Source organism: Clarias gariepinus, chromosome 6 (assembly GCF_024256425.1).
Source record: "Clarias gariepinus isolate MV-2021 ecotype Netherlands chromosome 6, CGAR_prim_01v2, whole genome shotgun sequence".
In the NCBI taxonomy this organism is placed as follows: Eukaryota; Metazoa; Chordata; class Actinopteri; order Siluriformes; family Clariidae; genus Clarias; species Clarias gariepinus.
In genome coordinates, this window is record NC_071105.1 from 30,366,302 (window position 1) to 30,380,899 (window position 14,598).

The 14,598-nt window shown below is 38.1% G+C and overlaps 1 protein-coding gene across 1 annotated transcript in view; it reads left to right on the forward strand.

Annotated features, from left to right (window-relative positions):
- Positions 1 to 14,598, forward strand: part of LOC128526433 (protein unc-80 homolog) — a 50,325-nt gene that overhangs the window by 4,034 nt on the left and 31,693 nt on the right. Inside the window, exons 6-18 of the mRNA XM_053498263.1 lie at positions 203 to 267; positions 819 to 949; positions 2,777 to 3,044; positions 3,588 to 3,722; positions 3,816 to 4,032; positions 4,675 to 4,806; positions 7,867 to 8,135; positions 8,388 to 8,720; positions 8,902 to 9,033; positions 9,783 to 9,930; positions 12,588 to 12,736; positions 13,318 to 13,481; positions 14,293 to 14,501. Of these exons, the coding sequence (XP_053354238.1) occupies positions 203 to 267; positions 819 to 949; positions 2,777 to 3,044; positions 3,588 to 3,722; positions 3,816 to 4,032; positions 4,675 to 4,806; positions 7,867 to 8,135; positions 8,388 to 8,720; positions 8,902 to 9,033; positions 9,783 to 9,930; positions 12,588 to 12,736; positions 13,318 to 13,481; positions 14,293 to 14,501 (2,352 nt within the window). The remainder of the gene's footprint in view (positions 1 to 202; positions 268 to 818; positions 950 to 2,776; positions 3,045 to 3,587; positions 3,723 to 3,815; positions 4,033 to 4,674; positions 4,807 to 7,866; positions 8,136 to 8,387; positions 8,721 to 8,901; positions 9,034 to 9,782; positions 9,931 to 12,587; positions 12,737 to 13,317; positions 13,482 to 14,292; positions 14,502 to 14,598) is intronic.

The window sequence follows — 14,598 nt, forward strand, 5'->3', positions numbered from 1 at the left end:
TCTCTTAATGCAAAAGAATTGTGAGAAAAAAGTAAGAGTGCAATTTTTTATGGTGGCCATATTCGTTTACCATGACCTTTTACACACGAATTACATGAAACTCTATTTATTTCCACTGTGCGTGTTATTCCAATAGATTAAAATGTAACCCTTTTTTTTTCTTTTAGTAATGTCTAAAAACTTTTTAAAATCTGCCCCACAGCAAAGAGAAACTCTCTGGTAAATAACCAGTGTAGTCTCTGTGCTCCCAGCAACCCTTGCCCTACGGTAAGTACTTGAACATCTGACATCACTGATAACATTTCAGGATTGGTATTATATATTTTATTTACATATAAACAAAATTTGCTCCTCCAGAGTCAATGGTTTGAGTTCCCCTTCAGGCCTGTGTGTGTTTAGATTGAATATTCTCTCCTTGCTTAGTGGGTTTCCTCCAGGTGATCTGGTTCTGTCCAACAGCTTAATGACATGCACATTTGGTTAATTGGTGTACAAATATGGATTGGTACCCCGTCCTTGGTGTACCCTGTCTTCTGGGATAGGCTCCAGGCCTTGCGTGAGCCTGTACCGGATTAGTGGTATAGAGAATGAGTGAATAAGAACGAGAGTGTAAACAAAATAGAAACCGGCTTTTCATACATATTCAGTAATATAAGCTAGAAGTGGACAAAATTTGGGAATTACTAAGGTATTGATCTGATGGTTGTGTTTATTGACAATGTGCATTACCCCCTAGGCCTCATAATCCCTAAAGAGCTTTGAAGTAATTAAATTTCTTACCGCCTGGGTCATATAACACAATTTCCTCTCCTTTCCAGGTGGTGTGTGAATCTGCTCAATCTGACTCCTCGTCTACTTCGGTAAAAGGCCAAAGCTGTCGCCGTGGCAACTCTGTGGAGAAAGGAGGCATTTCACAGCAACCATGCGATCGAGGCCTCACACAGAAGAAGTGAGCATTCTACATGAATAGAGTAACATACACACACAAAAATACAGATCTTGAAATAAAAACATGTAACGTTACATCTAATGTAAACACCTTTATACTTACTTAAGATTATTATTAATTTTCTGTGTTTAGTTCCCTAACTGTTTTTCCAAAGTAATTGGAAAAAAAGTAAGATTTTATAGTAAAAGATTTTGGTGGGGCGACACAGTAGTGTAGTGGTTAGCACTGTCGCCTTGCACCTCTAGGGTCCGGATTCGATTCCCGGCCAGGCTCGATTGCTTGTGTGCATGGGGTTTGCATTTTTTCCCTGTGCTTGGTGGGTTCCCTCGGGGTACTCCGGTTTTCCTTTTACAGTCCAAAGGCATGCAGATTAGGCTAATTGCCATTCCCAAAATGCCCGTAGTGTGTGAGTGAGTGAGTGTATGTGTGTGCCCTGCGATGGATTGGCCCCCTGTCCAGGTTGTACCCCGCCTCGTGCCCTAAGCCTGCTGGGATAGGCTCGCTCCTCCAGAATACAGGACAAAAGGGTATAGACGGTGAGGGAATATTTGATGGTATTGAATGGAATATCTTCATTCTGTTGACCACCTGCAATCTTCAGTTTCTCTTTTTATGCCCTTCTTGAAATAGGAGATTCTTCCTTGTAGAACACCCTTTCAGGACATACTGTAGTGAAGAATGTCTCTCTTAATAGTCCATGTATAAGTTTAGTATCCAGTGTCACCAACTCCTATGCCTGTTTATTTGTTGTTGGGGTTTTTATTGACCGAAAATTCATTTAACGGCAGGAGTTGAATTGTCCCTCCTTTCCGAACAAAACAATACATGTCTGATCCCTTTTATACAGATTTTATGTGTATTTACCTTCAGTTGTTCAAAAATCTGACTTGTGGAGAGACAGCTTTTTCTCTGAAGTCTGTGCTGAATTGCTTGACTTTCTCCATGGCATCAAGGGCAATAAAGCACAGGCTCTCGGCTAAAAGCACTATACAGCTACATGCACACTCCCAATTATACGCCCTGGCCACAAAAAGTTGCACACTGTAAGATTTCATTTAGTCAACTTTGATTACAGCACACCGTGTGGTGGTCAGTTAATGTGTGAAAATGATTCCTCATGTTCCCAGAATGACTTTTTCACAAATTAGTCTAGACCTGACCAACTGAAGCAACCCTGGATCATAACACTCCTTATTCATGGCTTATACAGTACATGATGGGTTTATGCCTTAATGCACTTCCCTCCTTACCCTGACGCGTCCATCGCTCTGGAATAGGGTCAGTCCACATGGCCACATGACCTTTTTTAATTGCTCCAACACCTAATATTTATGCTCCCTAGCAAACTGAAGCCTTTAAACTGTTTATAGAAAAGGAAAACTTGTTGTATGCAAACTCTTGAATAACTGGAATTCTGGAATATTGGTCTTTGTAGGCTGTTGACAAATAAAAGACACAAGACTAGTTTTAATGTGCATTGGCATAGATTCTTCAAATTCCTGAAACTGTGCTGGAATGATGAAGAAATTATTCTAAAAGAAATCCCGGCCAGAGAATCTGGTGATTTAATGCAGGTAGAGAGTTCCTCCAAAATCTCTAACCAGCGTTGATTTTTATTGAGATCTGATAAACATGAAAGCCATATCATATGATTTATATAATTTTCATCTTCAACAAAACATTTAGTGAGCTCTCATGTCCTATGTGTTGGTGGTGGAGTCATCCTGATAAACACCTGATAAAAATCTGTTGGATTTTTTTTTAGAAGTTGGTGAGGATCACACTTTTTTATTTAGACCCTGATAAACCTCTTGCTTTTCCTAATAGGATGTCAGCACCTGGAGCTATCTCTGTGTGCCAGCGGGCACGCTACGCCACCTACTTTGATGTGGCTGTGCTACGTTGCTTGCTTCAGCCCCACTGGACAGAGGAGGGTGTGCACTGGGCACTTATATTCTACCTGCAGCGGCTCAGACAGATTCTCCAAGAGAAGCCTGAACGCCCGCCAGAACCCCCCACAGTACCCCTGCCTCGACCACGGAGCAGCTCCATGGTGGCTGCAACACCATCTCTGGTTAACACACATAAAACACAGGTAGATTACACTGCAAACCTGTTGCATGTGGACTGGGGGATTATATAAAAGCCTTACAACTCAGTGTCACAGTGCATCACATGTTTGGAGTAGGAAGGAATAATGATTTAGTTAAAGATACTACTAGTAAAATATGAAAAAGGGCTTGTTATGGGAATATTTTTAGCCAGTAGTCTTCTGTGACTTTCTCTAGGCATTTCAGCTTTATGCTGTTTTTTGTTTTTTTTCTTTCTACATATTGTACAGTAGATTTAGGAATTCTTGATTCTGAAAGCAGATGTAATGCCACTGAAGCTGCCCCTTTTTTCTTCAAGTGATAAGTAGGAATATTTGCAATTTCCAGAAATTCATATATAGGGAGCGAATAAAACAAATAGAATATATGGAATATATATATAATATATATTTCTATAATGCCATCACGAAGGCCTCAAAGGCCTTACGGTATCACTGCTTTGTAAATGTAAATATTTTCTGAATTCTTATATTCCATGATTGTTTAATTATGCATAAAATGATATAGTGATATCTTTTCTGTTTTAGGACATGACCCTGAAGTGTAATGAGGAGGGGAGGTCGCTAAGCTCAGAAACCTTCTCAAAAATATCTATTACCAATCTCCGAAGACAAGCTATCCCAGACCTCTCTACTGACGTGAGCATGAACATTTTCAAAAAGGTTTGTTGCTTTCAGGTCCTTAACGCACATTACAAGGTCCAGAAGAATCTTCTTCTTCCTTACCAGCATGTTAACAGTTTTGTTTACCTTCAGTTTAAGAACCGAAAGGAGGACAGAGAGAGAAAGGGCTCTATTCCTTTCCACCACACTGGGAAGAAGAGACAACGGCGTATGGGGGTGCCTTTCCTCATGCATGAGGACCATTTGGATGTGTCACCTACACGTAGCACCTTCTCGTTTGGGAGCTTCTCTGGATTGGGTGATGACCGAAGACCCCTGGAGCGAAGTGGCTGGCCCTCCAGTATCATGGGTAGGATAATAGGGTGTAGTAGAGCATTTCAATAATATAAACATAAACATTATATAAAAAACATTTTTAGTTTAATTTGTATTTATTTATTTCTGTTCTTTTATGCATAAATGGAAATTTTTTTTTATATTACCATGAAATGGTTAAAATTCCAACATATAATAAAAAAAAATCACAGTTCTCTTATTTTAAAATAAGTTCATAAATCCTAATTTATATTTTCTATTTATATTTCTAATATACTATTACAACTATTTTAGATGACAGGAATTCATTGAATAGTACAGTTAAACCTTGTATTGCAAGCATAATTCATTCTGGAAACATACTTATAATCTAAAGCAATCGTATGTAAAAGCGAATTTCCCCATAAGAAATAATGGAAACTCAGATGATTCATTCCACAACCCCAAAATTTTTATATTAAGTGATTTACACAAAATAAAAAAATTAAAAAAATATGCCAGTATGATATCAAATTACATAAACTGACTTTTTAACTAGCTTATTGCATGCTTTAAAATATATATTAAAATATTTTTTATTTGCTTACCTTTCCAACTCTGATATTTTCACTGACTCATGAATGAATAATTTTCTGTTTAATATTGATTTAATTAATGTTGTTTTATTGTCTGGCAGGGAAGTTGACTCGTCGTGGCAGCACAGACACAGCGGGGGATGTGGACAGTGTCGGAGTAAAACACTCTCACTCCCACCATAACCTGCCTGACCACTCAAACAGCCACAGTGATAACACCATCAAAGAGGGCGGTAAGGGGATCCAACTTCTCTTGTTGTGAAGTACACTGATAAGTGTTTTATGGCATTGCTATATAAATGCTTGTCTTAGAAATGTATGGGTTTGATCTGAGAGAAGTTTTGTAAAGTATTGCAGAAGGGTTCACATGTATATAAAGGTAAAAAAGACAGCAAAGTTGAAAATCCTTTGCATACAGATGCTTCCTGGTACGAAGGGCTGCTAGAACCAATGTTTCCTAGAACAGAACCTGATTCCTGGTAAAAAGAAATGATAAAATAGTTAGAATGTTAATATGTCTCCTGTAAAAGAGCAGATGTAGACATGTGTGCAGCATGTAGGGCAGCACATGCACACATGTCATTGGTTAAGTAAACTAAAAATTGTAGGTCTAAGCAGATAAAGCGAACTTTAAAACATGTAAACAGGTAAAATACAAAGATGTAACACTAGTACACGAGTACAGTTAGGTAGATGAAATGAAATAAGACAAAATTAAATCTTCTGGATAGCAAAAATAAAAAAGATATATTATGGAAATACATAGTTTACCATAATTACAAAATTATAATAAAAAAGTAACAAGATTTTCTAAATAAAGAGTAAATAATAAAAAGATATAACAGAAGACAACTGAATACAAGAACGTTTCAAATAGCAAAAACAGATAATACTTTGGACATAGAATGTTGGACAATAAGGAATAATCAAGCATGAATTAAAATGACATGAATAAAGTATGGCTTACATTTGCAGGAACACTTAGTTAAAGTAACAAAAGATAAGACTTAAATGAGAACAAGAAATAAAATGAAATAAAAGTTAAAAAGCTTACACAAAGTAGGCAACATGTTACCCCTTGTGTGTGCACTTTAAGGTTATATCTTGAAACAATTTTTTTTATGAAGCACTGTATAAGAGACAGACAATTTTAAATAGAATTGTTTATTAGCAAGGCATCCAATACACAAACTACTGTATATGCTTGGAGTTCCAGCACTCTCAACTAGGTCTATGAACCAGAAACTTAGTCATCTGTCTACATTTCCCCAAACTACCAACATAGCCAGTAAAAGCTCTGACTGCCAGTTCAGATTCACCTAATTACTGACTGTATATATCTACATACCCACACCCACACACCACAATATGAAAGAATGCTACTAATGGCAGTATATGTTCTTGTTACAGACGGGACAGTTTAGTTTTAAACCAGGTTTTAAAGAATTTATTTAATAGATTGATGTTGGCAAGTTAAGTTAATTTAAGTAAGTCTATGTATAATGTTGCTGAGTGATCGGGGAATGCCACATGACATAACTATTAGCTATTTGATGAAATAGGCAGAAGGCTGACTTATGGGAGAAGAAAGGCAGAGGTACGAAATGTATGGCCTTGGAAAAGTGGTCCACCCTATATCAAGGTTGAGCGTGATGAGGGACCAAGGCCTATGAAGTACTGGGAGAGGTCTGAGAAGGCCAGCTGGTGGCCTGTTGCTGGATGTTTTTTTGTGTAACAAATGTCACAGGCACTCAAAAAACGGCGAATGTCTTTCCTCATGGTGGGTCACCAGAAACACTGCTGGACAAGGGCAGCCCCACTTGGATGCCAGTTACCCTATTGGAGAACATGCAAGCTCTCTTGGAGGTGAATCAGTTCTTCAGGTCAGAGAAATACTTTTTTGATCTCCAGTGAAAGGAAGTCTTTGTTGAGGTTAAGGAAATGAGCAGGTGGCCACAGAGCTGTAGTTACGAATGATAGAATGTGCTATAGAACCTGTTTGGTTGTTGAGGTTGGTCAGTCTGTTACAGCTTTTTGTTTTGTAGGATCTAATTGGATCTTGGTCAGTAAATCTGAGGAAGGAGGCCGTGCGGCGATAAAACATATTTCTGCCTTAAAGTTAAGTTGGTTCTCCAGCAGTCTCTGCAGTATCTGGCATGCATGGACCAGAAAAGATTGAGGGATGAGAGGTACTTTGTGCTCCCACATTAATCACGGCTTTACAGCCTATCAGGGGCGTCTGTGAGCTCGCGCACGTGAAAGGAGCGGCTAGCACTTTCCTCCGAGTGTGTTACTCCGCCACTAACGGTGCGTGAGCAAGCAGCTCGAGAAGATGCAGTCGGCTGGCGTCATGCGGTTCGGGAGAAACACGTGATAGTCTTTGGCCCTCCCGGCTGAATGGTAGTAGTAGCCTTAATGTGGGAGCCCCCTAGTGACGGGGAGGAATCGGCCATGACTAAATTAGGGAGAGAATTCAGAAAATAATGAAAGAGAATTTGGCTGTGACTTGATCACACTATTGTGGCCCTGGCATGAGAGGCCACACTGTCAACCTCTGGTGTGAATGTGGTATGGAAGGATACACCATCAGCATCTAGCTTGAGCCTGGCTTAGCAGGTTGCCCTGTTTCCCATTTGCTCTGAGTATGGCATGAGAGACTGCCCTATGGTACTCGGCCTTGAGCATGGCATGAAATACAGCACCATCAGCCGCTTTACCATGAACAAAGAAAAATTATGGCTTAAATACAAATACTAATCAAAGGGCAAATTGAAAGCAGATAAAGTAATTATGTCCTACTAGGGGGACAATCAATGACCAGACATGAACCAAAACAGGGCGAATGGCAATATAAACCAACACTTAACAAAACAGAAGTAGTCACCATAAAGCTTAGAGCTGTGATGTACACTGGAAGCTGAAGGTTTGGCATGTGATGTGAGGGGAATGACATAGTTAGTATAACCTATATATGTGTGACATATAGTTTATATGAAATTATGCATTGTTGTTACAGTGCTGTAGAATGCTCAAGTGTCGCTGGTTAGAAAGTGTCAATGAATTAAATGAAACAGCAGAGCTTTAATAGTTTTAATAGTTTTAATTGCAAAACAAATATTAAATAAAAAAAGTAGAAAACAAGACGAATAAAGCACACAATGGGCAATTATGGTATTTAAAAAATAATCTATTTGGGGGTGTTAACAGCACAAAACCACTTTTTCTAGAACAGCATGACCACTTACTTGACACACCCTTTGTCCCTCTTTTTCTCTGTCTTGCTTCTCTTCCAGTTCGTTCCCAGATTTCTACTATCACTATGGCCACCTTTAACACAACAGTGGCCTCCTTTAATGTGGGCTACACCGATTTCTTCACGGAGCACATTAAGAAGCTTTGCAATCCCAATCCCATCCCTGAGATGCCCTGTGAGCCACTGGCTTGCTCCAACCTACCACGCAGCCTCACAGACTCCTGTATCAACTACTCATGTCTGGAAGAAAGAGACAGCATTGAGGGAACCAACAACTTTATTCTAAAGAATGGCATGCTGGATCTCTCTGTAAGGAGGACGAATTTATCAAAGTTTGCTTTATCATCCATTTTTTGGTCAATAGTGCATTTATTGTAGTGATAAAAAAATAAGATAATGAAGATTTATATTTTTGGCCATACTAATTGTTTTAAAGAAATATGTACATTTGACACGTATGGCAACGTATGAGCACATTTGACACGTATGGCTAATTAAAACTATTATTTTCTGAAATACACAACCACGTTTGCCTTTTTCCAATCAATTTATTATTTCTAGGCTGTCCTCAGAGCTGTGTATGCCGTCCTCACTCATGACATTAGCTCACGAATCTGCGATGTGGCCCTCAATATTATCGAGTGCCTCCTGCAGCTTGGTGTTGTACCCAGCATGGCCAAGAAGGTTTCAAAACCAGAGGACAAGGTGAAGGACACAGACCTTTCTAAAGAAGGAACAAGCCAAGGTGGTGCTGGTGGGAGCATGGCTGGTGGCACGGGGGCTGTTTCTAGTGGGGGAAGTGGAGATGGTGATGGAGGAGGTGATGGTGGAGGAGGAGGTGGAGAAAGTGGAAGCGGAAGTAAAAATGATATTAAAAACAACAAAGGAAATAAGGTATGCAGCTGAAAATTTTTTTGTAGTTTCTTTATCCTCGTGTGCATATGGTCATGTGCATAAATATATATGTGTAGCATTCTGATACTGCTTGTAAATCATATTTAACTAGTACTGTATATTATTTAGGTATTTTACATGTACAATCACACTAATATCCATGTCATATACGTATACTTAGGACGAGGACTCTGACCTTAGCACCCACAGATTAGCTCTCACTATGCTTATTAAAATTGTGAAGTCTCTTGGCTGTGCTTATGGCTGTGGAGAAGGCCATCGCGGGCTTTCTGGAGACCGTCTACGCATGCAGGTCAGTGGCTCTGTATTAATATTCCATGGTATTTTAGATATTGTCTTTTACTAAGTGTACATGCTTCAAGTTTTAAGCAGTCCTTCCATAACATAAGTGCTTTAGGGTTCTGTAATGTAAACTTCACTATAATAGCAAACATAGGCAAACATTTCAGCCAATATCATCAAATTTGTATAACAGTTTAAACAAGAAATGATTAGAAACGTATAAAAGAAGTCTAAATGTCTAGTTTTGCTCAACAAATTGTAATATACAATCCAAAAGGTGAAACAGTCTTCCATCTTCTCAAAGCTTCTCTATTTTTCTGCCAACAACAATAATAACAATATTTAGTATATAAATGTCAGAAATTAATTTTTAAGAGATGAGAATAAACATGAACAACACCGATGCCACATGTTTACTGTGAAATCTATAAATAAGTGGCAATTTGTAAAGATCCAATTGGTAAATTTATGTGTCTTAATGGATGCATGTATTAGCTTTCACCCTCCACAGTTGGTCTCTGTTGTGTGATACAGGACATCTGGATGGTGGTTGGTAATTGACATGAAAAGATATCAATACGAATATAAATATATAATATACCATACAGTATATAGTTTCTCTCCGTTTTTGTTGCAACATTTACCAGGCATAAATTAACAAAAAACAAAATGGATTTAGGATTTAGAATTAGCATCTAGCAACGTAACATAATTTGTAGTCATCATTGTGTAGGATTGTGTGTTTCTTTCACTGTGTAGGCTCAGAACTGCCTGACCAGTCTGTACAAGCTAGATAGAGTACAGTTCCGGCAAACCATGAAAGAGTATGTCAACAAGGATTCTCTCAACAACATAGTGGACTTTCTGCATGCTCTTCTTGGCTTCTGTATGGAGCCCATCACTGACAGTAAGAGGAAGTGTCTACAACCAATATATACCACACTAGCTCATTATCAGTTTTTAACTCATTAACATACTGTAAAAACGCTGATCTTGTAAAATTAAAATGGAATCAAAACAAATGTATGCATGTTATTGTTTAAAATAGCAACAGTAGGTCAATTATTAATGAAGCCATTGAACTCAGTTAGTAAATCACCATTTTGCGCCATTTTAAAGATCTGAATATTTATGCACCATATGATATTTTCAGATAGCCGAAATAAAGGCACCACCATAATTCCATTAATGATCAGATAAGATCATGACACATAAAACCTGTCTGTACTGTACTGCATTTCTGTGTGTATCCCAAGGCTTTCTGTGTTTGCTATTGTGTTTCGGTCTGTCTATTCAGCATACAGTTTTTTTGAAGTATGACATGATCCCTCAACACTGTGATCAAATTTAAAATGTCTGGCCAGGAACTCTAGATATTTTACATCAGGGGGTGTAGGAAATATACAGTTCACTGCATAAGTATTCGCTAAGTATTCACGCATCTTAAACATTTCTTCATGTTTGTAGTGTTTAAGAGGGTTTTTTTTTCTAAGCCCCCTTTGTGTATAAAAGGTTTTTTTCACATTCATATATTTGTTTATGAACCAATGCAAATTTGAGATTTTAGAAGATCAAAGGGTGTTTCTTTCATCAGAGTTTTGTATGGCATGTTGCACTACAGGAGAAATTGCTGCCGTGCTGAAATGTAGCCACCAACAAAAACAGTTCATAAGTTAATAAAAGGTGGATGGTTTATAGGTTGTTCATAGACTTCACAATGTAGAGTCCAAAAGCATACAGAATTCCTTGTTTAGTGTTGATGTGGTCAGCTTTGACCCGTTACGACTGGAAAGCTTATAAAAAAAACTGTCATACATGTAGTGGGAAAAAAAAATCTGATAAAATGGCTAATTAAATCCTGTCTTTAATAGTACGCTCTCATAGAAGGTACTGTAAATCCTTGGATAAAATAGCAAAATCGAATTCCGCGCTCCACACTACTAAAGAGAAAGATCTGATCGATACTAAACTGTTCTTTGGGATGTTTTCTTATAGACGTGCACAGCAGATGCTTAGCTAACCACAGGTTGTGGTTTACGGGTGAAAATTATAGCAGTTCTTGACATGTCTTGACAATTGATAACCATTCACGAAATGCAGGAGGTCTTTTGGATTTTGTGATAAGCATAATCCACACATTTTAGGTTTTGGCCAAAAATCTCATTCCAAATTTAAATAACGTGTGTGCAAGTTACTAAGTGTGTTTAGTATTGTTCTATACAGAGACTTGAAGTTGTACTGAGAAACTCAAATATAATTGAGCCCAATGTGGCAGTGTACGATCATAGAAAATTTTATGTGTTTCTCTGTAAAATGGAAACATCTTCAATTTTCTACACCTCCTGGTTGACTTTTTATATTGAATAAAAATGGTAAAAATACAGCTTCTTGTATATGCTGCAATGCCTATGCTTAAACTTGTACAAAATCAATTGAAATCTCTATCCAAGTCTTTAAAATGCGAAGTATGGAGTAATTGTATCGTTTTGAAAATACTGATCATGTCTGTTTGTTGTTTTCCATTCATTTTTTTCCTCTCCACTGTCCCATCTCTCTTCTGTCTCTCGCCTCCCTTAAAACTGTGTTTTAGGGACAGGTAGGGGCTCTAAGGGTAGTTTAGGCTGTAATGTGGATAGTTGAATCCTATTCTACCTTCAGATGTCCCCTCTTCCCATAAAACACCCGTGCGTGTAAATGATTCTTCCTCCATTACTCAGTCACTCATCCTTTCAGTAGACTTGCCAATCTTGAATATTAAGGAATGATAGACGGTGCATGTTTTTCTTGATGTTTTTCTAATTTTCAATAAATTGTGTGAACTAAATTCTAATTTATGTACAGTACTTTTAACTGTTGGCAAGTTAGTGAACATATGAGTGGAATGATAATGAAACCCTGAAATTCCCTTGTAGTGTAAGGTGTGTGTGCGTGTGTGTTTTTGTGTGTGCGCATGTGTGCGTGTGTGTGTTCATGTGTGTGTGTGTGTGCGCGTGTTTGGGGTGGGTTAGCGTTTTCCTGAAAACTACATGTCTGTGCTGGCCTGACACCAATGTTGCCCCACATTTCTTCTCTTGCAGAATACGGCAGTGCAGGTGAGAGGTCCAGGAGGGCGAATAAGCGAAACTTCGGTAGATACACAATATCTAAATTTACTGCCAAAAAAACTAGGCATTACTCCCATTCCTGCACTCCTCCCTTTGTCTAAGGTGACATTCTCGCCTCCAGACTTTAGAGTAGCCACCAATAAAAATGACATGAGATGTCTGAAATACTGCTTTTTCAAAACCAGCAGAAAAATAAGTTAATGCTGTGATATGGAGGCATAACCTGAATTTTAGGTCCAAGACTGTTATCAGGCCACAGACATTTGCATGTGTACAATCCTTCAGTTCTTTTGCCTTGCATATGTGCTTTATGATTTTTGCATTTTCTACATCTTGTATGTGCTAATGGCTTCTTGCTTGCCCTTTTGGGGTTTTTTTTTCACCTGAATTCAGCCTTAATTCAGTTGTTACATCTTTCAGCCACGTGAACAGTCTCTAAATCACTTTTACCTGTTTTTAGACAAGGCTGGCTTTGGAAACAATTTTGCAACAGGAGGGGACAAATCTCTTGCACAGAGCATGGAGGCCGTGGTTGTGGGCTGCATGTTTAAATCCCTTATAACCAGATGTGCGTCAACTACACATGAGCTGCACAGTCCAGAAAATCTGGTAAGGCACAGCAATTAAGGCACAGCAAGTAAGAATTAATTACTTTACTAGATGTGGCCATGACTTTGTTTGCGTTGAATTTAATGGCACACTTATCAAAATGTACAGCACTATCTGTTGCATTTTGAGATGAACTAATGATTTTTTTCAATGTAGATGTTTAAATGATATAAAGGCATTTTCCATTTAAATTTAAAATAAACATATCTTTTCTTTCCATGGGACGATATCGATGAAACAAAGCCTATATGTTACATCAACCTCGACCAAATACAACTGTGAAAACTGCATTAAAATTTGTTTAGGAGTTTTTATGTGATGCGTGCACAAACAGACACCAACAAAAATTCCAGAAACCATCTTGATGCATTCTATTACTTATAATGTACGCCAACTTTACAGTTTATTCTAATATGTATTGAAGGTTTGTAATCCCACAGTTGTCATGAGTTCTTAAGTACCATATATTGTTCATTGTGTTTCACACTGTTGTGTATAAATACTCTGTGCCTTATCACTTCTCTCTCTCTCTCTCTCTCTCTCTCTCTCTCATGTACACCATTTATATAAAAACCAAACAGGGTCTGTACTGTGACATTCGACAGCTGGTTCAGTTTATCAAAGAATCACATGGCAATGTTTTTCGGCGTGTAGCACTAAGTGCTCTATTGGACAGTGCAGAAAAACTCAATGCCACAAAGAAATCTGAGGACAAAGAGGAGATCAAGTCATCTGGACAAAAAAGGTTACTACATCACACAAACAAGGACATCAGCATCAGCAAAAATATAACATCAGGATCATGCATTATATCTTCTTATTTAGGGGATTTTTTTATATTGTTAATGATTGTCTATAAAACAAGTCTTTAGAGTGAATTTTAATATAATTAAATATAACTCATAGCTCATGTAATGCATTTAGTTTTACCACTCTGGCCTGAACTGATCTCCATTAGTATTCATCCTACAGCTGAGACCTGATTGAATCTAGTTATTGTAGCTTTCAGGTTAAACTGTGGTGGTCCAGTGTGTTAAGGCTCTGAGTTACTGATTAGAAGGTCAGCGTTTCGAGCCCCAGCTCTGCCAGGCTGCCAGGTTGAAGGTCTGCTTCTGGGGTGCTGTATAATTCTTAAAAAAAAAAAAAAGATTCGTTTAATTTGATGAATGAGATTTAAAGAACCGAATCCCTAAAATTATCCATACTTCCCATCACTAACATCTAGGTTTAACAAATTTAAAATATATATATATATATATATATATATAAGACTTTATCATAAATGCATTTGACATGAGTACTTATCTAAATGTATTAGAATGTTCTCAAATCAAAGTTAGAACTATTTTACATGAAATACTGTACAGTACCACTTGTACGAAAATATATCTCTGACTGTCGATTTTGTCTGCACGTTTGTTTTTTTGTGTTTATTTTGCTAATCCTTTTAATGGTAGATTTGATTATGCAGTTCTTCATCTGCCTCCACCCAAGTACCTTTAAGAGCCATAATGGTTAACCTGATTAGCATCTGTTGCAATATGCATTTGTGTCAGTGAAGAGCAGATACCTGGAGCTCTATTAGGAAGGAAGGACTTCTGGAGGAAGATGTTTAAGTCTCAGAGTGCTGCCAGTGACACCAGTAGCCAATCAGAACAGGACACATCAGAGTGCACTACCGCCCACTCTGGCACCACCACGGACCGCCGCTCACGCTCTCGCTCCCGACGAATCTCACTGCGCAAGAAGCTTAAACTTCCCATAGGTGTGTGTATGTGTGTGTATGTGATCTGCAATTATCCACAGAATCTGAAACCCACTGACTGCTTTTGGCTTCACTAAATGTGTAATGTACAATATTA